The 25,712-nt window shown below is 31.7% G+C and overlaps 1 protein-coding gene across 1 annotated transcript in view; it reads left to right on the top strand.

Moving 5' to 3' along the window:
* SrpRalpha (signal recognition particle receptor alpha) overlaps nucleotides 1–25,712 on the top strand; it is a 62,163-nt gene that overhangs the window by 20,831 nt on the left and 15,620 nt on the right. Inside the window, exons 5-10 of the mRNA XM_075376257.1 lie at nucleotides 12,241–12,391; nucleotides 15,176–15,315; nucleotides 16,318–16,462; nucleotides 19,931–20,122; nucleotides 20,444–20,615; nucleotides 25,200–25,327. Coding sequence (XP_075232372.1) covers nucleotides 12,241–12,391; nucleotides 15,176–15,315; nucleotides 16,318–16,462; nucleotides 19,931–20,122; nucleotides 20,444–20,615; nucleotides 25,200–25,327 — 928 coding nt within the window. The remainder of the gene's footprint in view (nucleotides 1–12,240; nucleotides 12,392–15,175; nucleotides 15,316–16,317; nucleotides 16,463–19,930; nucleotides 20,123–20,443; nucleotides 20,616–25,199; nucleotides 25,328–25,712) is intronic.

Here is a 25,712-nt window from a genome sequence, read left to right as displayed (position 1 = left end):
CTCTGCTTTCTATGAGAAAATTAACAATAAAATTGAACATGAAAAACAGTGAAATTTTACTTTTGGTAATTTTTTTTCAAGAGGCAGAGATGGCATACACAGTTTGAATTATTTTTTATATGTAAGTTTATGTTAGTAGTTGTATCATAACTAATATTAATGGTGATATAGTTTCCATTAAATTTTTATGAATTTTTGAAAACTAATTTTTTTTTATAAATTCAAATTTTTGCTTCAAATAACTTTGAAGAGGCTTGTGATAAAAATCTCAAATTTGCACAACTTGCAGTGTTTTTGTAGATGTTTATGGCAAAAAAAAATAATTTCTTGTGTATTGTACTAATAAAAAAGTTATAACCTCTCAAAAATCATGAAAAACCTGTTAAAGTGATGCCATTTTGACTCACGAAATAAGTTCTCCAAGGGGGGGTTTCTTGTCTTCTTTCTCTTTGCATTTTTTATATTTAGCCCCTATGTTATTGAAGTTGATTTCAATATTTTTTAAATAATTTTTTTTTTAATTATTAAATAATAGGTCATAATTTAATGATCTTAGCCAATACCAGTTTAATACAATTTTGATTCAAAAATGCTTGTAAAACTTCCCAACTGAGATTTCAATGAGTAGCCTACATCTTTTTTTAAGAATTCATTTTTATTTTTATATTGGTTTATTTTTGTAAACGCTATCGAAGAAAAAATAAATTGTAGCAAAATTTTAATTACTGTTCAATGAAATAGCCTGTTTTTGTAGCAATGAAAGTTTATTACTTAGTGTGGTTAACCAACAACTGTGATATTTCTTCTATAATTCTCTTGAAATAGTGTGAGAACGATCCGTCACTGTAGTTGGTTCAAATGATGTCAACTTTTTCAGGACTTTGCAGATCAGTGCCTACACTTTGTCTTTGTTTGAAATGATGTACATGATCCAGCTAGGTGGAAAAAATGAACCTGCACATCGTCATTTTCAAGGCTAATATCTACCACTTATCTTCATCACTGATCGTCATACACGCAACCAATAGTCTTTTTCCTTAAGTGAAAGCGGTACAATACTTGACACAAGATGGTCTTCATAGTCCTTGGGGTCTGAAGTAAAGTAACATCTTACAATGCTTTCTGACACAGGAACATACTTGTGGTAGCTTCTAGTACTAACAACTCTTTCACAACAGTCAAAACAGTTTTTTAGAGTGTCTGAGATCTTAGCTATCTCACCTGATTTAATTAAAAAATACTTGATGTTTTTCAGCTTGTGATTACAAAATGAATTCATTTCGTCAGCATTTAGTATCTGACTGTTTAATGGCCTTTGCAGACTTGGCTTGCCATCTCTCATTTTGTTGTTCCTCCCATGCCATCACAGGCGTTTTTCCCATGAGATGATCCAAAGAAGTGCCATATAGCTTCAAGGTCGAAGGCTTTTTTGTGACTGCACAAATTAGCAAAATTCTTTTTATTTTTATACTGACTTGAAGCACCATCAGTAAAATAGATGAGTTTTTAATGTTCTGATGTACTTTCTTGATATGGTCTGTTAAAAGTTTTTGAAAGCAATAAAATTTTGCCGTATCGTGCTTCAAGTATCACTTAAAATACAGACAATTTTGTGTTGCAATTTTCATTGAAATAGATCACTAAAGGGTGAAGTGTGGCTTGGCTGTTGACCCAAGGGAAGCTTTGTATCTCATCTTGAACAAAAAATGAAAAGTTTTCTGCCAAGTCTGCCAACACTGAAAATTCTTCTTCACCTAATTCTGATTTTTTCTTGAAAAACTGAGCTTGAGATTTTGACACTAAATGATGAGTTTGCAGATTTTCCAATTTTTCCATTAACGATTCGAAAACCTAACCTTTGGTCTAAAGAACAGTAATTATCTCTGCCCTATCTCAGCTGTTACTCACTGTTTGTACATTATTGTATCTGACAACACATTATACTCTTTGGAAAAGTTGAGCATGTCATACACTGCTTGCTTACCTGGACACTTGGTGCACACATTAATCATACAGCTGTTGCATTATCCTTGTCACAAACATATATGTTTACTAAGTTCTTATAATCAACTTTAAGTTTGGAACCATCAGTCATGAGTTTGATGTTCTGGTGGTGGGGGCAGACACAAACTGTGTTAGTCCCAGATGCACCAGCCAAGATTCACAGTTTTGGACAGAGTTCACAGAACTTTGATCTTCCAATTTTTTTCTCAGGGTTTTCACTTTTAAAGGAGACGTACAATTCATTTAAGTTCATCAGAATAAGGTGCTTTTGCTTATGTACTTATATACCACCAACATGCATGCTAACACAATCCTTTTTACCAGGATACAGCCTGCTGTTATTGTCATCTTCATTAAATAACACAATTTTTTTAATTGTGTCGTTACTAATTCCTGTTTTATGTCTTTTACCTAACTCCCTCTTGAAGAAACCCCCTTGGAGCACTTATTTAGCAAGTCAAAATGGTATCGCTTTTAATAGGTTTTTCATGATTTTAGAGAGGTTATAACTTTTTTTATTAGCACAATACACAAGGAACTTTTTTATTTGCCATAAACATCTACAAAAACACTGCAAGTTGTGCAAACTTAAGATTTTTATCACCAGCCCCATCAGAGTTATTTGAAACCAAAATTTGAACTTAAAAAAAAAAATTAGTTTTCAAAAATTTATAAAGATTTAGAGGTAACTATATCACCATTAATATTTTTTATTATAAAACTGCTAACATATAAAAAATAATAAAACTGTGTATGCCATCCCTTTCTCTTGAAAAAAATTACCAAAAGTGAAATTTCACAATTTTTCATGTTCAACCTTATTGGTAACTTTCTCATAGAATGAAGAAAGATAGGTAAAAAACCACTGAACCAATCTTTTACCTTGAGAAAATATGAATAAATTGCTTTTTATTTCATCATTTCAGGACCAATAGTTTTTTAATTATGATTTTTTTCATAAACCATTACAATCACAAAAATAGGTGTGCTCACTGTAACAAAAATGCCTGCCACAGGTAAACTGCTTAAATAAGAAATTTAAAAAAAAAGTTCTGAGACACGTAGGAAACAAGTGGATAAGTCTCAATTTTTTTTTGCATTGGTTAAGTAACCACCCTTAGAGTCACTTCAAATGGATTGACCTCCTTATTCTGATATGAGCTTAAAGATTATACAAAAACAAAAAAACACATCCAGAAATTAATTATCTTAAATTATTTTGGAAATCTCGTAAATGGTTTAATGAGAATCTTATTTGATTGATTAATGAACTTATTCAAAATTTTACCATTTTGGCTGGTTGAAGGTTAGCCGGATCTTGGTTGGCCTTTAGTATAAATACAACTTTTACTTTTTTTGTCTTACTCAAAGCTTCTTAATTAAAAGTTTCAACAGCTGAATTTCCTTAAAAATCAAACAAAACTTCATACATACTTCTTGTTCATCAAGTCATAAAAATTGCTGTGTATCCTACAGACAGTTGATAACAATCACTGTTTTATTATAAGAACAACAATAACAGTCAACCAACAATACCACGTGGATGCTGTTTGAGAATTGTGTTGCCATTTTGCAGTATTATCACATAACATTTTACTTTTGTCTTCTTGCTTTTAATGCTACATATGACTTGCAATGACTGAGATAATAAACTGCTTTTTGATTACTTTCATGGTTTAAGGGATGGATATTTTTCTTTCTCTTTTCACAGGTCTCCTTTATAATCCCTTGTGTTTGTTTATTCATGTATATTTGTATTTTGAAAATTATCTTTTTTTTATTCATGTTAATATAACAACCAGAATACAAAAGTGTACTGGTGCACTACAAGCAATGAGAAACTGCAGATCACCATGATGTTATGTTTGCTTGCCAATGGAACAAAGATGCCACCCTACATCATCCTAAATTATAAAACTGTGCCAAAGAAAAAGCTGCCACTTGGTGTCATCGGTTCCACTTGGAATTGCAGCAGAAAAGGGTGGATGACCAATGAGCTGGTTATAGATTGGCTCCGCACAGTCTGGAGCAGGAGGTCAGAATTCTCTTCTAAACAAACATGGGATGTTGATCTGTCATGCTTTCAAGTGGCATCTGACACCAGCAGTGAAGGAAGAAATCCTGAAATTTAACACAGATCTTATCGTCATTCTAGGAGACATGACTATTTGCAATCTGCTGTGGGAAAAAAGCAAGATCACAGTGATAGTGACAGTGACACTGCAGATTCTTTGGACCATTCCAGTGAGGAGAACTAAGAGAGATCTTATCTGACTGAAGGAGTGCTGTATCTGATATTGTTTTTTGGGTACTGGTACTTTTATTACATGTTTTTCTTTAACTCAGTCGTTCCACGATGTAGTACACATGCACAGTAGGTAGGCATGCACGAAAGAATCATCCATTTGAACCATTTATACTTCTTTATACAAACAATTTATCTAAAATTAAATTTTTGTTTTGGGGATAATAAAAAAAAAGTTTAATTCCTTCCCATAAAAAAAATTTGTGCATGGGTTTGTTTGTTTGATGTATATGCTCACATTTTAGCTTCTATTGGTGCAGAATGGACCACATAGTATAACATGTGTGTTTAAACATATGTTTCAGTATATTTTTGTAATATTAAGTTTTATTTTCTTAGATTCTATAACAGTTCATGATATTTTGTGTTTGTGGAATAGAAAAGCTGAAAAATACACTAGAATGAATAAATAGTCATCATCTCCACGCAAGAGGTGGGTAGATAAATCACCGGTTAATGAGCAGAGAAATCAAGTTGATGAGAATAAAGCCAAGCATGCAAGATTGGAAATTGATAACCAAAAAGTAAAAGAGCAATTTACCTGTTGTAGAAATTCACAAGACCAGTGTCAGTTACAGTTTTCTTCAATAGAAATAAGTTAACAATCCAATGTAAATTCACAAAGAGAATGCCAGTATTATTTAAAGCTTAAAGCTAAAGAAACATCAAAAGAGCGAGAGATTCATTTGGTGCTTAAATGTCAGCATTATTCGCAGATTCATGCAGCAGAGTCAACTGAAGAGTGTGGGGCTTGATTGGAAAGTGAAAGTCAGCGCTATTTGAAATGCACAGTGAACAAAATGCCAGAGCATCACAAAGGTAGCTTACAGAAAAGATGGGTAAAGCTTCAGTAGAGTTAGATCCTTTTATGGACTTCAGATTGAAGAATTGGACAATTCAAGATTAACTGGTAAAAAACCGTGCAATAAGGACACTTTAGAGAAAATGAACCATATGAGAAATATAATGTGAATTATACAAGATGATTCAAAGAAAAGGGAAATTTTGAAAGTTGTGTTGGTAGCCGTAGGCGATTGGTACCACTTGATAAGTGGCACCAGCCTCTCTAACCTAACCTGCCATTTAGTTGCCATGGATCCTTGGAGTGGTGCGCAACGTGCATTTGCTATCAAAGCGTTTTACAAAAACAATGAGTGTGGAGGGAGCGCATAGAGAATTTCGCCCTCTTTTTAATCTGGGGCGGCACGACCGTGTTCCAACAGCAGATGCAATTAAAACATGGATATCTAATTTTAAACTGGTTCGGTAATGAAAAAGAAACCTCCAGGCCGTGAGCGAACCGTCCGTACACCACAGAATGTTCAAGCTTTACAAGATGCTGTCACACGAAGTCCACATCGGTCAATCCGTCGTCTCTCAGCATCTTTACAATTGTATAGTTCAAGTGTTCGAATAATGTTAGCGAAGGACTTGCAATTCCATCCATACAAGTTGCAGATCGTCCAGGAACTGAAACCGAACGATGCAGTTGTGCGAGCACAATTCTGTAATGTAATGCTTCAGAAGATAAATGATAACGAAGAGTTTGTTCATGAACTGTGGATGTCAGAAGAAGCGCATTTCCACCTCGGTGGATTTGTTAACAAGCAAAATTTCAGATACTGGACACAAGAAAATCCTACGCAGCTACACCAGCGTCCGTTGCACAGCCAGAAAGTGACCGTGTGGTGTGCTATGTCATCTTACGGTGTTATAGGCCCTTATTTTTTTGAGGATGACAACGGTCTTGCGATTACAGTGACATCATACGTTTTGTTTTAATAAAATAATATGTATAAGTTGTCTAATTTTCCAAAACCACGATGAAAAGGGTGGAGAATGCTTTCATTTCAATATTTACATAAATTCTTTAAATATGACAAAGATTTTGATGCAAAATGGAAATGATAGCTTCAGTATACAATATCTAGTAAATTTCTGGATGAACTAAAGTTAAGGTGCAAAATAGAACTGAGGTCGCACTCCATGCTTTTTATTTTGATATTTCCTAGAAGTGGATTAAATTATTTCATAGCTAAACTTAACTTTTCAGTAGTCCTTTACTTTTGAAAATATTATTTTTTACTTTTTAGTACGATGTTTAAATATTTATTTTGTAAGATTTTCAGTTTTTATAGGAAAGCTTGTTTTTTAAAAAAAAAAATTTTGTCTCAGTTTTTCTGTAATGAGGTAATCATTTGTAAATTGTGAACGTATACTTAGTATGTGCTATACATGTTTTTCTGTAATCCCTTGTTGAAAAATGGGGGATAGTCTTGCATTCAGAGATATACAGAATTTACCACTAAAAGTTAATGTTAATTAACTTAAACTTTCAGTTTTAATTAACGATAAAACTAATTTTAATTAGATATATACAATTAGATAGCAAATCCTACAAAGAATTATCACCTGCCTTCAAAAGATATGTTAAATAAAACATTTTGTTAATTACTAATATCTTAAGAATAGTTTATTCTGACAAATGAAATACCAAACCAAAATTCAGACATTTTTCTTGTAATTTTTTTTTTTAATATCTATAGTTTCTGTACTTCTCAGATATTACCTCCACATTTTTAATAGCTATCTGCCAACTCTGTTCAGCTATAAAAATAGGCTTCTATTAATAAATTTGCATAGTTGCGCAAAACTAATAAATACTATTACTATTCCTTATGTTCTGAATGTATGATATCATGAAATTATATTTGTCATTAGAGAATTAAAAAAAATATTGCTGGTTTGTATCAATTGAAATTATATTTATAATGGTTTTAGGAGAGAGATTTTGAGATGGGAAAATTAGAATATATTAACATATTTCCTTTTTAAAAAAATAAACTAATGAAAACTATCTGTTGTAATATTATTAAAATTACAACACTGGAAGGGCTCTCCAAACGTAATATGCCACCTACTTATTACAAAAAAGTTTTTAAAAAAAATGTTTATGGACAAGGGTCCTCAAAATCTTCATGAAGGGTTTCAAAACTCCCCACACAATAGGAAAAATGTATTCTAAACTAATAAATATTAAAAACAAACCCCAGTTTATATTTGGCTGACCCTCATAATTCAAAATTCATGATTTGTTTTCTAATGTTATTACCGTTTTAACTTGTAAAACTCATTCATATGACCTGTGTTAATTTTTATTCATGTTGCCTTCTTAAAATGAATAATCTATGTGTTAATGCTTATCACTCTTTAAAACGTCAGTATTTATATTTTGTAATAGATTAGATATGGTTATTTGTTGAGTAATTTATTTTATTTTACATTTAGTTTTCTGTAATGATTAATACTGCTTGCCTCGGGGAATTAAAAATTTATAAAATAGAATTTTGTATAACTTCTTAATTTTTTTAAAATTGGTTTGATTAATTAATGCCATTCTTTTCTTTTAAAAAGTGTGTGATACATACTTTTAGTAAAGTGAAATTCTATAAAAATGATTTAATGTCCTAAAAAAGGTTAAAAAAGGTTTTTTGTTTAACCTGTTCAGAGGTAGTATTTTGGAAAATAAAAATTTTCAAAAAAATTCTGCTATACAGTTCCTTGTATTTACAAGCTCATAATATTTATTTTTTTATATTTAATAATATTTTGGAATGCATCAAAAATTCTGTTTTGGGTAGAATTATCTTAAATGTCAAAAGAATGTTTATAAAAATATCAAAATTGCTTACTAATTTTTTTATAAAAAATAAATTGTAAATTGTAAGACATGATAGAAATAGCAGAAAGCACAATCCCTCTCACAAAAAGGCGCAAACATGCCTGGTGGAATGATGAGTGCAGTGTCTTACTCATCAAAAGACAGAAAGCATTGAACATCTAGAATATGAACAATACCGATGATAATAAAAAAACTTTTGGAGAAATAAGAAGAATAGCATCAAAGGGTTCAAAAAAATAAGACAGCAATATCTTAAAGACCAACTCGCTTCAATAGAAACCAATTTCAAGAAAAATAATACAAGAAATTTTTACAGAACATTCAAAACCAACTTAACAAAATACAAACCACCTAGTTTACCTTAGTTTTAGACCCTAAAACTTCCAAAATAGCTTACAATAACCTGGAAAACTGCAAAATACTCGCAGAATATTTCACCAAACTACACAATTGTGAACCACCACAGGAGATTTTTGACTTCCAAGAAATTAAGATTCCACCTGACTCAAAACCACCAACTCAAGAAGAAGTCAAGGATATTATCAAACAATTATAAAAGAATAATGCATCAGGCGAAGACAACATAGCCACAGAACTGTGGAAACACTCCAGTGACAGTATGATAAAATGCCTGACAGAAATTTTACAGGAGATCTGGAAAACAAACAAACTTCCAGATGATTGGACTACGGCGTTAATACATCCATCACATAAGAAAGGCGACAGAACAAACCCAAACAATTACAGAAGAATATCCTTACTACCTGTAACTTATAAAATCCTTTCCAAAGCACTCTTAAACAGGGCTGAGACAACACTTGACCCACAACTGGGTGAATATCAGGGAGGGTTTAGGAAGGGAACAAATACTAAACTTTAGAAGCCTGATGGATATTAAAAGAATCAGAAATTTAAAGTACGTCATAACTGTCATTGACGTTAAGAAAGCCTATGATTCCATAGACAGAGACCCATTAATCAACATTTTAAGATAACTGAGACTGGACAGTAAAACTACAGAGTTGATCGAAGCCACATTAACAAACACCACCTCCAAAGTTAAATTCACAGGAGAATTCTCAGAGCCGTTTAAAATTAAAACAGGAGTAAGACAAGACTTATCACCGTTGTTGTTCAATTGCGTTTTAGAGAAGATAGTTAGAGAATGGAGAAAGGCGATTAACACCAATGGCCTACATCTCGGAACAAAAAACAAGAGAGTTGTTATAGGCTGCTTAGCTTTTGCTGATGATATGGCATTAATCACCGATACAATAGAACATATGCAAGAACAAATAACAGAACTCCAAAGACAAGCGGCTACGGCTGGCTTACAGATCTCCATTGAGAAAACTCAATACATTACAAACATCAAGAACGCGCCACAACATCTTAAAATAAGCAGAAATAAAATAGCCAGAACTAACAGTTTTAAATACCTAGGAGAATGGATAATGCAAAACAATAGTGAAAAAATAGCTCTAGAAAACAGATTACTCGAAATAGAAAAAGCATACAATATCACGAAGAATATCTACAACAAGAAAAATTCCCTTTCCTGGAACACCAAACTAAGACGCTACCAAACGGTAGTTAGACCAGAAGTACTATATGCGGCAGAAGCGCTGAAACTGCATAAAGTACAGGACGTAGAGAAAATAGAGAGAGAATTATCTTACGGAAAATATTAGGCCCAAAAAACAACACAGGACTAAACAAAGATCACATAAACAAAGATTAAACCAAGAGCTATATTCCAAAATAGAAAAAATAACAGATGTAATCAGGAAAAGAAGACTGCAGTTCTATGGACATATATACAGAATGGAGAACACCAGACTAACAAAATAGATCTTCACCCTACTAAACAATTCAGTAGACTCTGACATTTTAAAAGACAGAGCGACATTCAGAAAAACAATACAGGAAATAGAGTTTCAGGAGAGGAAAAAACTCACTTGTAGAAGAGGGAGGAAATGGACTCAAGAAGACAAAGAGCACCACTCTAGAAAAATGAAAGAAGCATGTGCTAAAAAGTTGATTAAGCGTGCCCTATAAATGGGCTATTCGAAAAGAAAAAAAATTGTAAATTGGGTATAAATCAATCATAAACACAAGCATAAGTTTTTTGGCAAAAAATGTTTTAAACATTTTCTATTAAAACTGGACAATTTCAAAAATTGCATAAACATACAAGTTTGACTGCATAATTCGTAGCGCAAGGTTCTAACAATAATTTTCACATCTGCTCTGATGTAAATTCACTTTTACTCCCATTTTTAAGTCAGGTTTTATTTTAAACGAGTTAGTGCAATGCTGAGTAAATAGCACACATAGATGCCAGGGTCATCTGGAAAGTGCTTGGCCTGACCCAAAGATTGAGTAAAAATGAACAAATGACTGATATTTGCCAAGTATAATCCTTTAGGTGGTATACTGTGAAGTTTCAGATCATACATTTAGTCGCTTGTTTTTAGCGATCGAGTAAAGTAAACGAGTGTTGATATTTTCAGAAAAATGGATAAAATTGAAGTTCGAGCTGTCACTTTGTAAAACTTTGTTTTATAACAAAATAGATGTATAAAAAAAGAAAAAAGATATAAAGATATACAAAAGTTGTTAGATTCGATTTTAAAGCAATCTTTCCCTTTATTTTTTGGCAGAATTAAAAAGTAAGCTGCTAAATTTAGACATGGTCATATATCCATTCAAGTAGATGAAAGTTAGGATGCCCAAAATCCCTATGACCGATGATCATCACAGAAATCAGTGTCATATTAAATGATAGCTGACTGAAGGTATATGAGCTTGTTGACATTGCAAACATCTCAATAAATCAAGTCCACTACATTTTACACTATGTTTTAGGTATCAAAAAGTGCTCTATGAGTGCCGTACTTGTTAATAATCTACAAAAAACACATCTGACTGAACAGATTTCAAGGATGTTTAAACTTATTTAAACCCAATTCCACTGAGTTTCTCCACCATTACATACTGTAGACCAAATAATGGATGGAAGCAAGTAAAAGAGCACCAGAGAAAGAAAAAACTGTTCCACCTGCAGGAAAAGCCTTTGCTGTGGTTTTTTGGGGGGATTCTTGTGAAGTGGTGATCTTAGACTATCTGGAAAAAGATAGGACCATCACCAGGAAGTATTACATTTCACTACTGGACTAATTGAGGGTGCTTTTCAGGCTAACATCCACATCTGGCCAAAAGGTAATGCTGTTTCACCACGTTACTCTGCCTGCAAATACGTTTCAGATTGTTACTGCAAAACTCCACCGTGGTGTTTACTTTGAAATGCTTCCACATGTCCCACATTCACTGGATTTGGCTCCCAACGTTGTTTCCTCTTCTCAGATCTGAATAAATGGCTCACTGTATTAAGAGGTCAAAGCTGATGTTCAGTCTCATGTATTCATCACCTCATTATTTATTGTAATCAAATATACTAACTCTTATCATCTTCTTCTTCTTTATGTAAAAGTATATGAACTTGTTTGCTCTTTAACAGGTCTAGTTGCCAGCTGATAATTATTTATAATGTTTAGAATGCATTATTGTAAGATTACTCTTTTAGATATATTTCCAACATGAACAGTAATATTGTAACAATCATTTTCACACAAAAACATGTATTCACTATTCATACATATTAAACGATGTAATTTAAATATGACTAAATATTGTTTTATTTATTCAAAATGAACCGGCGACATTAGTTGGAATTAGCATAACAAGAGCTGGTACCAGCTGTTGGTTCAACAGCTGGTACAACTCTTATTTTGCAGTTTTGGAAAATCAGGTTATACTGAGGAATATTAAAAAGTTGGAAATTCATTGCTCTAAATATATTTAATTGCAAGGTGACTACTATATTGAAACTTTTTTTTTCTGTCAGCCCAAGAACTTTCCGAATTACTTTTGTAAATGAGTAAGGTTATTTTGTAATATTATAAATTTAGGTTTGTATTTTTGTTTTTAAGAATCAGAATTTTATTTCATTGATTGTGACTTTTTGATGAATAAAGAATGTTAATCATAATTATTATTGAATAAAATAAGCCTGCAGTTTAATAATTTAATCTCGCTGACATTCTTGGCTGAGTGTTGATTCATCTTTTATCCACAACATTCATATCCTAGTTAAGTCTGGTATTTTTCATATGCCAAAAATATTCCGTGTACATGACTTAAGCACATGTGGTAAATTTAAAAAAATGTATAATTATATTTTTTATAGAAAAAGTCCAAAACCTGCTAAGGAGGGTAAAAAGCCTCGTGTGTGGGATCTCGGGGGAAATTCTAAAGATCTTGCTGATCTTGAACGTACAAAGGACAAACCTGTTGGAAATGGAAATGATTCAAGGTTCAACATAGCTGCTGACTCTTCGGTAAGTGAACATAAAATATACTCATTTTTATTTGTAATTGAATAATAATAATGAATTGAATTAAAATAAATTTTTTAAATGGTTAAAAAGAGAGAAAGTAATCATAGCCTTTTTTTGTACTGACCAATGCGAGACTATATTTAACACAACAAATTGTAATTTATCCTGATTGTGAACGTGGCATTTTAAGTTATATTTTGTATGAAGTAGCCCAGATATATCAAGACATAGAAACATTGTAGATTTTATCTAAACAATGGAAAAGTAATTTCCATTAGCCATTTGCAAATAATTGACTTATTTAGCATACCTTTTTGACTTGACTATCACTCTGTGATATCGTGTGTATCACTCTTTTATTACTTTTTCTTGAACTTCTGACCATCATGTTTACGTGTTAGAATAAGTTAACGTAGAATTCACAGTTAACAGTGAGAATGTTTTACCAGGATATTTTTTTAGAGTACCGTATTTATTTAAGTACCCCTCACTTTTTTCTTGGAATTGGAGAGAAAAAATAAGGATGCGGGGCTTACTTGAAACAGCTTTTAGCCTGGATAATTTATGTAAATGTTTTCTTAGAAGTACCTAAATTCAATCGCATAAATATAGTTACATTAGGCTTTTGCTTATCAATACCGGATGCCACTTATACAGTACACATCCTTAATTATTAACATCCTGTTCATATTATCGATAGGAACGAAGTTACGGTATTTTTATAAAACCGATTCATTCTGTATAGGCTGCATCTGGTTCTAATGACAATACAGTTACAGTAACTGATACTGATCTTCTTTTTCAACCTGACCTTGAAACACCAGTTTATAAAAGAAATACAAGGAGTCAAGAGAATATTGCTACTGTAAGTGCAAGTGCTCATAAAAATTGAAATTTATTGGTTTCACATCATTCGCAAGTTTGGGCCTTTCTTTAATAACATGGTAAATTTTGCATCAAGATATTGATATACACCATATAAGATTCAACCAACTCAAGAATTAAAGCCACAGGACCATCTTTGCATAGACCGTTTGCTGATTGGACTTTAGTGCAGCTCAAAATGGATCTAAATTTTCATTAAAAAAATTATCTTTTCAGATGAGGCTCATTTTTGGTTTGATGGCTTTGTAAAAAAGGAAAATTGTCCTATTTGGGATTAGATTCCAATCCACAAATGATTCAACAGTGACCATTACATCTGAAAAACATCACTGTTTGGTGTGGATTATGAGTTGTCGGTAGCATCATTGGGAAGCTTTTTCTTGAAAATTAGCAAGATGTTATTACAATAAATGGTGAACCGTATCAAGCTATGATTCATGATTTTTTGTTTGCAAATTTGGAAAAGTTTGATTTGAATGAGATGTGGTTTCAATAGGATGGTGTCATATGCCACACAGCTGCTGAAATAATTCAGTTATCGCATCAAAAGTTTGGCGATTCGATAATTTCATGAAATGGTAATGTCAATTTGCCACCAAGATCATGTGATTTGACTCCCTTAGACTCTCTTTTCTGGAGTTATGTTAAGTCAGGAGTTTATAGAAACAAACCGCTAATGATTGATGACTTGAAAACAAATATTCGACATGTTATTAACGGAATTCAAGCTTATTTTTGCAAAAGAGTAATGCAAAATTTTGTTGATAGACGTGGCTAGGTCAAGCAAAGCCATGTAGGCCTTATGAATGATATTTTTGAACATAACGTAATGTTTTAACCTTCAAAATAAAAAAATTTGGTTGATATTACACATGTTTTTGTTTTATTGCAATTTTACTTTTTGCACTGAAAACAAAAGACCCTATATTTGAATAGCTCCCATAGTAATAGAACCGATTCAGTGCAACAGTATTCAGTTCAGTCTTACTCTGTATATTATTAGTTGTAATAATAATTAATCCCCACTGATTACCATATGACCAGACTAATCAGGGGTTCTGTAGACATTGACATTGACTTTAAGGTCAACCAGTCGGTATAACAATTTGCTTGCTGGATTCTACTTAGTCTTTCATTTATTTAAATTGATTAAATTGAATTTATTCATTCTATTAAATTGATTTTAATTTTAATAAACTGAATATTTATATCAGTGATAACAGCATTAGTTGTTATGAACAATAGCTGTTGTGGGTATTGTTCATTACAACTACCATGTCACAGCCAGTCTCTGTGGCACGAGTGGTAGCATCTCAGCCTTTCATCTGGAGGTTCGAATCCCAGTCAGGCATGACATTTTCACACATGTTACAAATCATTCATCTCATCCTCTGAAGAATACCTAATGGTGGATGCGGAGGTTAAAAAAAAATTACCTTATCATAGATACATTTTACTACCAAGATATGTTGTAAAAACAAGAAGAAAATCTGCATAATCAGACTATTCCTTAAATGTTTGAAAGTATTATAGTCGATCTCTGTCTCAAGTTTTCAAAAAATACGGGCATCAAATTTTGATAAATAGAATACTTTCACTATATTTTATAGTAACATTTGATGCGATTTACTTCAGTGTAAAATCTGTGTGTGTTTAAAATCTGTGTTGTCCATGTGCTTAGATAGATATAAGAGTTCTTATACCGACAGGATATAACTGATTATCAAAAGAGCAATACACAATTCTTAAATATTTGGGAAACTTGACTTCTAAATTAGTCACGTTTGACTCACTTATTGCAACATTCATAGCAATAGAGCAATTTTTTGAATAGTGATTATAAATCTAAATTCTAGAAATTAATTAAAATTTTTATCACTACTTGTTTTTTATTTTTAGATTGTTGGTCGCATGGTTGGAGGTATCCAAGATATAGAGGTTGAAAGTGATTCAGAAGAAAGTGATGATGAAGAGGAACAGGACAACGCACAGACAAAGAAAACTACAGCAAAATCAAGTGGCATGTTTTCTATGTTTAGGTTTGTGTTGTAGTTCATTTTATGCTAAGTGACATATAAATAATAAATTGTTTATTTTAATTTATATGAAAAGTAATGTACTAATCAGTAAATTAAGTTTTATTTTTCTATATGTTGTTTATTTTCCATTCTACAATGTTTATGTCGGCAATAAGTTAACTTTATCAGCTTACAACGCAGCACAAAGCAACTGAGATAGTGTCAATGAGAAAATTCACAATAGTAATTTTTAAAATAGTTCTGCTTTAAGATAATTTTGAATTTGCTTTGGTTCCCAAAAAAAAACTATTATAATAATAATTTATATAATCTTTATCGCTGATTATCGTGCCCATAAATATTATTTGCCGTTAAAGATTGATTTAGTATTTATTTTACTATTGATATTTGTATATAGAAAGAAATAAGCTATAAGGAGCAAAGATGAGAGTTTTTTGGGGAACAATCAGGAAAACTAAAAAGGATAAAATTGGAAATGAAGAGATTAGAGAGAAGTTAGGTACTCATATTTTATTTGTAAAAGGAGTAGCTAAACTAGTACACATGCATTGAATGGATAAGACAACACAAAAAGTGTGAAAACAAAGGAAACTAAAGTTAGTAGAAGAGGACAGTAAAATACTGGTGTAGAGATTACACTCAAAGAGAAAGTGAATGGAAGAAGTGAAAGAGGTGTTTTGATGTTTCTTAAGTGAGAAACATGTAGATTTATTATTGATAGCTCGAACTGAAATATCCTGGAACAGAGAAACAGCTGAATTAGGTGATATGGTTGACACCATATCACCTAATTCACCAAACAAGGATGTTTGGTTTGTATATTGAAGTAATAAAGTTGTTTCTTAAAAAAAAAAACTATTTTTTAAATTTGGAGAAAACCTTTTTTTAGGAAATACTTAACTTCTTATTTAATTCGTGTTTCACAATGTATATATATTGTAATATATTTGTACATGAAAAAAATTTAGTGGAATTATTAAATAATAATTTCTTTTATTTCAGAGGACTTGTCGGCCAAAAGAGTTTGTCTCGTGAAAGTATGCAACCTGTGCTTGAAAAACTTAAAGACCATCTTATAACAAAAAATGTTGCTTCAGATATTGCATATAAATTATGTGATTCTGTCGCATCTAAACTTGAAGGCAAGGTATGTTGATTTATGCTTACTCTATTCTATGTTAAGTTGATACTTCTATTATACTTCTGAATAAAATGGAAACATTATAATGGTACAAACCCACTTGAATCTTAAGATCAAATTTACAGTCATCTCCAAGTAACGGTGAGCTTGAAGTGGTGACAATTACTACCCAACGTTAAAACATGTTTCACGCTCTTAGTAATTCCCCGTACAAAATAAATTTTTTAATCTTAACAGATGAATGCAACAATTTTGAAATGAAATACAGTCTGCTAATTCTGTACAGTACATTGTAAACTGTCATATCAGATGGCAAAATATCTATCACAGTAATTACACAGTAAATATTGCGTAGATGGTTATTACCGTTACTTTAATTACTTATTGGAAAGTGAATTATCCGTTAAATTTCCCAACTAGAACGCTGTCCACATTTTCATCATTATCTTCAATGTAATTGTCACTGTTATCACTGTCACTGCATAGAGACAATGAAAGATTCTGTCAGAGAATCTATTAACGATTCTTGGCTCTGATTTTCACCTTGATTTTTTTTTTAACCTTCTCACAGTAAGGTTTCCAGTGTTTGTCACTCGTCAACTTCATTTTATCTTCACACAGTTTCTCCACTTTTGACATCTTAAACATTGTGTTGTGGTTTGCAACCTCTGTTGTTTTACCTCTGACCATACCATCTCGATTGGATTTAAATCAGGATGGTAAGGCGAAAGCTTGCGAACTTGATGTCCACTTCTTTCCAACAATTTGTCAAATTGGTATCATTTTCTGTTACTTTTGTTTAACTTAATTAGTTCACATGATTGTGAATTAAGCATTTGAGATGAAAATGGAATATGATGTTTCTGTAGCCAAACAGCCACGTCTTGTTTCTTGCTTGATGACACTGGAAGTTTTTCAGAAAGGGTATTAGGATATAGAGCTTCATCAATAACTACTACAGACTTGGAGGGAAGGTTAGGAACTAATTTTTCTTCAGTTCATTTCAAATAATTTTTTGTATTCATGCTATCATGGTAATCGCCACTTTTTATTTGGCTCTCCAAATTAACGTTGTATTTGGAATATGCCCATTTCATCTCTGGCATGAATTAGAATTAGTGTTCACCTCTGTTGGTAAATGAAGTCCTGCCTCGCTGTCGTTAGTCCATGATTTTGCTATTGAAACAGATGATAAAACATGGATTTATCTAAGTATACGATCACCTGGTTACATTTTCTAAAATCAATGATAGCCTGCAAATATGAAATCCTTTTCTGCCTTTAATATCATGCTTTCAATTAAAATTTTCCGTTTATTTTCTGTTTTGCGCCACTGAAAACCTAATTCTTTCAAAATTCTTCTTAAACTAGTTTCACTGCCATTAAATTAATTTTAATTTTCAATTCTTTTCAGAGTTTCTTAACTGTTGGCACCTCCCCTATTTTCGAGTGAAACTCGTTCAAGTTCACCAAATCACATCTTTATTAAAAATCATCTAATCCGGTAAACGATTTAGAATACTTTTTTTGGGGGGTGATGAATAGACATTCGGCCCTTAGGTCAAAGAAGTTCTATTTTTTCTTTTTTTGGCTTTGAATCTGAGTTCTGAAAATGCCACAGGCAGCTGAAGTTCTCTCTTCACACTTCTGTATAGCAATTAAATGCTTATCATTTTTTAATTTTCCTATAGCTAAAGATTCTTTCTTAACGAAATTGTACACGTTGTTTACAGTTTCATGCACGTGTCTTCAATTTTTTTATCTTTTCAACTTAAATTCAACAATAACTGTTCACATATGCGAATTAATTTAAAAAGTTTGTTCCATTAACCACGATAAAAACGTTTTGTAAAATATTTTATCGTACAGTAATTGACTGTGTAACAAATACACTACACACACCAAAAGAACCATACCGAGAGGCATAGAGCTGAATTTTATACACATGGAAAAGGAAAAGAGAAACAAAAATAAAATAAAAATAATTGTTTTGTATATGAAACATGATGTTACTATCTTAATACTGTAAACTCATAAAAATATATCGCTTCATAAACAACAGTTGCATCATATTTATGCTACTATAGATGACTAATGATGGTGTGCCAATGTTTCAAAGAACAGTAAATAAGTATAGCAGTGATGTGCAGGCTGATCATTCAAGCTTGTAGTTATGTAGCGGCTACTGCAAAAAATAACTCATATGATACAATTATACTTTAGAAGATGAATTCTTGTTATTTATATTAGCATCATGAGATTTCTCTTAAAAACACATAATTTATTAATAAAAGAATAAAACACTTTGTCACTTCTTGTCTCAACAATGTTTTAGTTATGATTTAGGACTGTTTTAGGAATTGATGTGTTATTTTTGTTTTGAAAGAAATCTGATGCTGTTATAAATAATAAAAGTGTTGTAATTATTATCAATTTACTTTATATAAAAGAAGTAGGACAATAATGTCAGTATGTTCAATGAATAATTATTAATAGTTTATATCTCATATAGTTTATAGATGGACTTGTTTTGGTTATTTATCAGATATTCTTAATGATTATGCTATGTCTGTCTATTAATAGCACCACTTTAACTTATATTTAAAGGGGTGTATATTTGAATAATTCTTACTGAAGAGATATTTTTACTGGTGAATTAGATATTGTCTCTGTGGAATGCAAGTTTATTATTATATGAGATTCAATTAAAAAGAAAGTAGACCGTGCTATGATCATATTTCACATATACGGTATATGCTGAGTTCCCACATGTTTCAGCAACATTACAAAAACTATAAATCATATTTATTTCTTGTTCCATGGGTTTAAGTTAGGACATTTTTCAAGGTGTAAAATGTAGTAGGAGTTGACGGGAGTGGGGATTCGCGTTTGTAGCTAGTGGTGAACATTGGGAGAATAGACATTCATCATTCAAGTGTAATCTGAACGCAGTTCAATAAATTATTCAATTCATTATGTGGTTAAAGTCACATGTTAAAATTCATTGTATATTTTTTCAGTCCATTAAAAATCATCATTTTTTAAGTTCGTTAATATTGGGTGTTGTATGTGTTTTTGGATATATATATCCAACCCTAATATAGATGTTGAAATTAACCAGAAAATCTGATATGCTCGATCTGTTTTTTTTTTTTTAATGCAGTATACAAGAAACTGGCTGAACTTTTTACCCAAATATTTTAACTGTTCAATCAAAACAACATGAGTAATAGAATACTGAAAAAATGTCAAGCAGTTCAGTGAAGATTTTGAAAATATGCACAAGCCATGCATAGCGGAAGTCAAATATGATCAAAGCCAATAATTCAACTCATTTTGCCGGTTACAGTAAACAAGTTACTTTATAAAGAGTAAGAATTGTAAATAGTGGATAATATTCTTTATTCATTTATATGAAAACAATGATTGAAACAGATTTTTAATAAGTTAATTTCGTTTCTTGGTTATTTTCAGGTTTTGGGAACATTTGGAAGTATTGCATCTACAGTTAAAGCAACATTAACTGATGCACTAGTTCAAATCTTATCACCTAGACGTCGTGTTGATATTTTACGAGATGCTGTGGAAGCTAGACGTCAGGGTCGACCATTTGTTATGGCATTTTGTGGGGTTAATGGTGTTGGAAAATCTACAAATTTAGCAAAAGTACTTTTTTCTTATTTAATTATATTTATAAACTTTTTAAATGTTAATGTAATTGAGGCTATTGCAAATAATATAACTTTACAGTACATTTATGATCCTAATTAAGTTTCATTTAAAAATTAGAATCCTTTTGAAGAAAATTAAAATGAATTTTAATTTCTAAAGAAAACTTAAGGAATACAATATTCTAATGGAATACAATATCCAACACTCCAGGGGTAGGGTAAGTAATGTCATTTTGAAGGTGTCTCAGTAATCAGTTTTATATTCGGGATTATTTAAATTACCTAATTTTTATTTTACTTATGTTTTTTTCCGTAGATATGTTTCTGGTTGATTGAAAATAATCTACGTGTACTTATCGCTGCTTGTGATACATTCAGAGCTGGAGCTGTTGAACAATTACGAACTCATACACGCCATTTGAATGCTCTTCATCCACCAGAGAAACATAATGGCGTACAAATGGTTCAATTGTATGAAAAAGGATATGGTATGTACAATTAAAACAAAGCTAGTGACACTGTTGTTGAACTTTCTCAATAATTTCAGAGAGCTATAAATTTGTTAAGCTAGAAATTAAGCCCACGAATTAATGACGTATAACCTCGTTTAGGATTTAGGAGCGGTAAAGGGTTAGGAAAGGTTTTATTTTAGGTTGGATGTCCATTTCCATGGTGCGAGTTAAAGGTCGTTCTCATCCTGATAAAGCCTAATTTAGAGAAGAATTATTAAAAAACATTCAATTCAATACATAAAACGTAACAATTTTTTAAAATATAAATAAAAAATAAATTTTTTGATATGAAATACTGTTGTGAAACAATTTAATTCTTTAAATATATTATTTTTTATTGAATATTAGAGTTTAATTCCAGTAGTACTTCCATTTAATTTTTGCAATACTATTTCCATTGAACAATGAAAGTATTTATAAGGTAACACTAACATAATTTTTTGGTAAATTGTAAACCTCTTCGCGATGTAAGCAATCCTTATCTTAATATCTTATCCAGTTTTTTAAAAGATTTAATATAAGCAGCCTTTTAATACACAAACTGCCATGCCAAATTTCATGCTGACACATTCACTCACACCTCAATTCATACAAAATTTTTAATTAAGATTTTAATATGAAGGCTGTTTTTTTAACCTCTGATGGGCTATAAAAAAAAGACACATTGACGTAACAGAATGATTTTATTACTAAAAGTTGAGTAGTATCTAACTTATTTTCTACATAATCGCCAAAATGATTTAAGCGAATGTCATATCATGACACCAGCTTTCTGATGCTCTCTTCAAAGATGTTTGCCGCCAGTGAGGTGTAAAATATGTCTTGACAGTTTCCTGAAGTTCTTCGTTGGTAGCAAAGTGTTGTCCGCCCAACCGTGCCTTCAGTTCTCAAAAGAGGTGAAAATTGCTAAATGCTAGGGCTAAACTATACGGTGGATGGTCGAAAACTTCCTACTTGAATTGTTTGAGAAGTTCTTGCATCATGCTGGCACAGTGCGGTTATGCGTTGTCATGGATCAAAACCATGCCGGATAAGTGCATACCTCTACGTTGGTTCTGGATCACTCTGCGGAGGTGACGTAAAGATTCACAATAAACTTCCTTTTTTATTCTTTTCCTCAAACTGCATCCATTGCTTTCCTGTTGTTCAGTGTCTGTTTGAGCTTTTTTGGGTTGTTTGGAATAGAAGTGTGCATCCACTGTATAGACTGTTCTTTGGTTTCTCAATTGTCAAACTGGATCCAAGTTTCATAGCCAGTTTCATAGCTAGACTTTAAAAACTCTTTCCCCTCATCATCGTAACACATGAGAAACATTAAGGCTGACACCATTCGCTGTATTTTGTGATCATTACTCAACATTTTTAAGACCCAACATGCACACAGTTTCCGGTATCCTAGGTCTTAAGTCGCAGTTGTGTACAGAGAAGACCTTGAAATTTCTGGGATTTCTGCAGAAAGTTTACTTATTGTAAACCTCAATTTGTCGCAGACAAAATCATCCAATATGCACAACCAGGCATACAGTAGCAACAGGCTAGTACACACTTGGCAGGAGCATCGATCGTAGCAGCCATGTTCAGTTACCCATAGTTCAGCTCAGACTGTTGCAATGCACAATTGCAGGATGCACAGACCTGGCTCCGGCCTATCTCGTGTTTACTTAGATGCACAATCTGAGGTTGAAAAAAACTAGCTCTCTTATAAGAGTATATGTGAAAGAAACATTGTTAAAAATGTTTACATGATTTATATATAAACAATAAGTTAAAGGAATTTAATGCACATTGCTAAATAATAAAAAATGACAGAATTCTATCCCATTAAGTTACAAAATTTGTCATGTTCCATTTCAACAGTAAAAGGATTTTTTTTATGTATCATATATATTAACTTTTATGAAGGAGATGTAATATGCGAAGTAAATTAAATTGATTTTATACTGAAAGGGTTTTCTCATCATCAGACATTTGATTGTTAATTTCTATTCTATCAATATCAGGTTGTATTTCCTACATCCTGTATCTTTATTTATCCTAATCCTTATCTTTCTTTTCAATTGATGTTTACTCCCAATATTTAGCTTGAAACAGAAGAAAATGAAGACAGACATGATGCCTTGCTTCACACACACTTGCCTCTGTGTTTGCCATGACAAGCACGGTTAATAGAATAAGTTTTGATTAATGAGAGATTTATTTTCCTTCTATAGCATTTTCACTAATACTGAACATAAGTATCTTAAAAATGGGCCCATTTACATTTTGAAATAATATTTTCATTCTAATTGATGCATAATAATACATTGTATAGCGTATTAGAAGTGAGTAGACATGCTGCCCTGTTAAGAAAAGGAACTGCTTCAGCATTTGCCTTGATGGATCAAGGAAAACCTTGGTAAAATTTTAATAATAGCAGTGCAACAAAATATAAAATAATTAATTTTAAAATAAGAAAATAAAATGTGTGTATGAGTGTTTATTATTATTATCTTTTATGATCACATAGGATCACTTTATTCATTCCATTATCCAAGTCTCTTCGATGGGACTGTCTGAGCCTTACAGTCTTCCCAGTACTTTTTCATACATTCCAATCTTTGTGTTCTTTGTAGTGTTGAAAATGTTCATGTGAGTTGTTTCTCTTATGAATATTTTTGTTCTTGATTTTATTGTTTAATTTTATCTTATCTGTAGTATCTTCTGGTGTAAGACAAATTTCCTTCAGATCCTCTCTTATTTCTCTGATCCACCTGCTTCCTGTCTTTGTGTTTTTCGAGTCGAGATTGTACTGTACTAGCTGTTTCAGAAGACTTGAATCTTGCATCCTCATGATGTGTTCAAAGAATCCTAGTCTCCTTTTACACACGGTATCAGTGATGGGTTCTAACTCTTTGTTGGGCACAGTCCACCACTACCCGTCTTTCTGGTACTTTTTCTTATTGATGCTGGTTCTTCTAATTCTTCTTTAGATTTTGTGAAGCCTGTCTGTCTGTCTTTGATTGTTCGTTCAAATTGAAAAGTGTTTCTGCTGCAAAAGTGGCTTCTGGTTTTATAACTGTGTGGTGGTATCGTATTTTTGTGTTTATTGATAGGCAATTTTTATTGTAAGTGTACCATGTTTTTTTGAACTTAAGGTTCAATTCTTGAACTTAGGCTATTTTGTTTCTTCTTATTTGGATCAAGGTTTTTTTTGTTTAGGTTGTTTATTATTTCTTCGAGGTATTTAAATTGGGTTATTATTTTGATTTTTTTACCGTTTACTTATTTTAATCATGTTGGTTTTTGGAGCATAATTTCTGCCTTTTCGAATGATATTTTTAGGTCAGTTTTATTTACAATGGTTTGAAGTTATAACATTTGTGATTTAGCTTTGTTGATGTCATTCGCTAGCAGTGCCAAATCGTCGACGAAACCAAGACCGTTTTTTTTTTGTTGTTTTTTTGGCCTATTTTTACTTTTGGGGATTATTTTTTAAGCCATTCCTTCATCACCATTTCTAGACAGCAGTTAAATAATAGCAGTGAGAGCCCATCACCTTGGCGCAGTACTGTTTTGATCTCAAATGGTTCCAAGAGGTCACCTCTGAATTTTACCTTCAACTTAAGTGTTTGTGAGGGTCATTTTTATCATGTTTATTAATTTAATATGTAGTCTGAGGTGTCTTAGAATTTTTAGTAGGGATTCTCTGTGGATGCAGTCATAAGCTTTCTTGAAATGTACAAATGTTATCACCAAGTCTCTGTTTCTTTTCCTGTTGTAATCCATTATTAGCTTGAGACTCATGATCTGGTGTGGACAGCTCCTCCAGGGACTGAAACCTTTGTGGTATTCTCGTAGTTCTTTCTTGAGTTGTGAATCGATCTGTTGAGGATGATTCTTGAAAGAATTTTGTATGTTGTATCTAGGAGTGAGATTCTCCTGTAATTTTTAAGGTCTGTTTTGTCCCCTTTTTTGTGTATCAGATGGATGAGGGCTGTCATCCAGTGTTCTGGTAGTTCTTTGATCCAGATGTTGGCCAGCTTTAAATGAAGGGCAATTTTTGCTGATCTTTCTGCGTGTTTCCAGATCTCTTCAAAAGTCTGAGTGTTTATATATATATATATATATATATATATATATATATATATATATGTATTTATACTTATACAAACACACTTCACAAAGAAACATACAGAATTTTTAATAATTAATTTTGTCTAGATATTTTCCAATATTGGATTGATTCTTGTGTTGATTTAAAATTATAATATAATATTTTCCTGCCATGTTTTGGTCTGTTTTATTTTGTTTTTGTTTTTTTATTCTTATAGTTAATGATAAAAAATTCTCTACCTGTTTATAATATATAGTAATAATAATAATAATAAAAATAATAATACATTTCTCTTCTCAAAGACTATCTTGCCAAAATTAATAAAATAGCTCCTAAAACTAATAACAAGAAATTAAAGTACTAATTAATAATAATGAATCAGATAATAATAAAAAAACAATTTATATATATATATTTATTTATTTATGTACATACTGGTAACTAACATTATTATTTTATGAGTACAGGCAAAGATGCTGCAGGAATAGCTATGGAAGCTATTAATTATGCTCGCGAGAGCAAGATAGATGTAGTATTAGTTGATACAGCTGGTCGTATGCAAGATAAAGAACCTTTAATGAGAGCACTTGCTAAGGTAAAAGGGATTGTTCACTAAACTTATCAGTTGCTTTAATTGAAATTTTTAACTAAGTATTAGTCTACTCATGCATAATAGCAGAATGCAACAAATGTTTCTCTATAGATAGTGAAACAGTTGTAGAAAAGGAATTATTGGAAAATCTGAAGTTTCATGAGTTTACAGTGTTAATAGTTGAGAATATAGGAGCTCAGATCCAGTCCAAATTTATAAGCATTTAACAGAAAGAGTTTGTTTTGATATTTTTACAGATAAAACTGATATATTATTAAAGTACATTATTAAGTAACATGCATGTGATTAAGTTAAGATATAATTGAACAGAATTATCTTGAAGAAAACAATTTAAAAGAGTGAAATTGAAAACTCTTGAGTAGTCATT

The sequence above is a fragment of the Lycorma delicatula genome, chromosome 10 (assembly GCF_047948215.1).
Source record: "Lycorma delicatula isolate Av1 chromosome 10, ASM4794821v1, whole genome shotgun sequence".
NCBI classification, from domain to species: Eukaryota; Metazoa; Arthropoda; class Insecta; order Hemiptera; family Fulgoridae; genus Lycorma; species Lycorma delicatula.
This window is presented reverse-complemented; position numbering and strand designations above follow the sequence as displayed.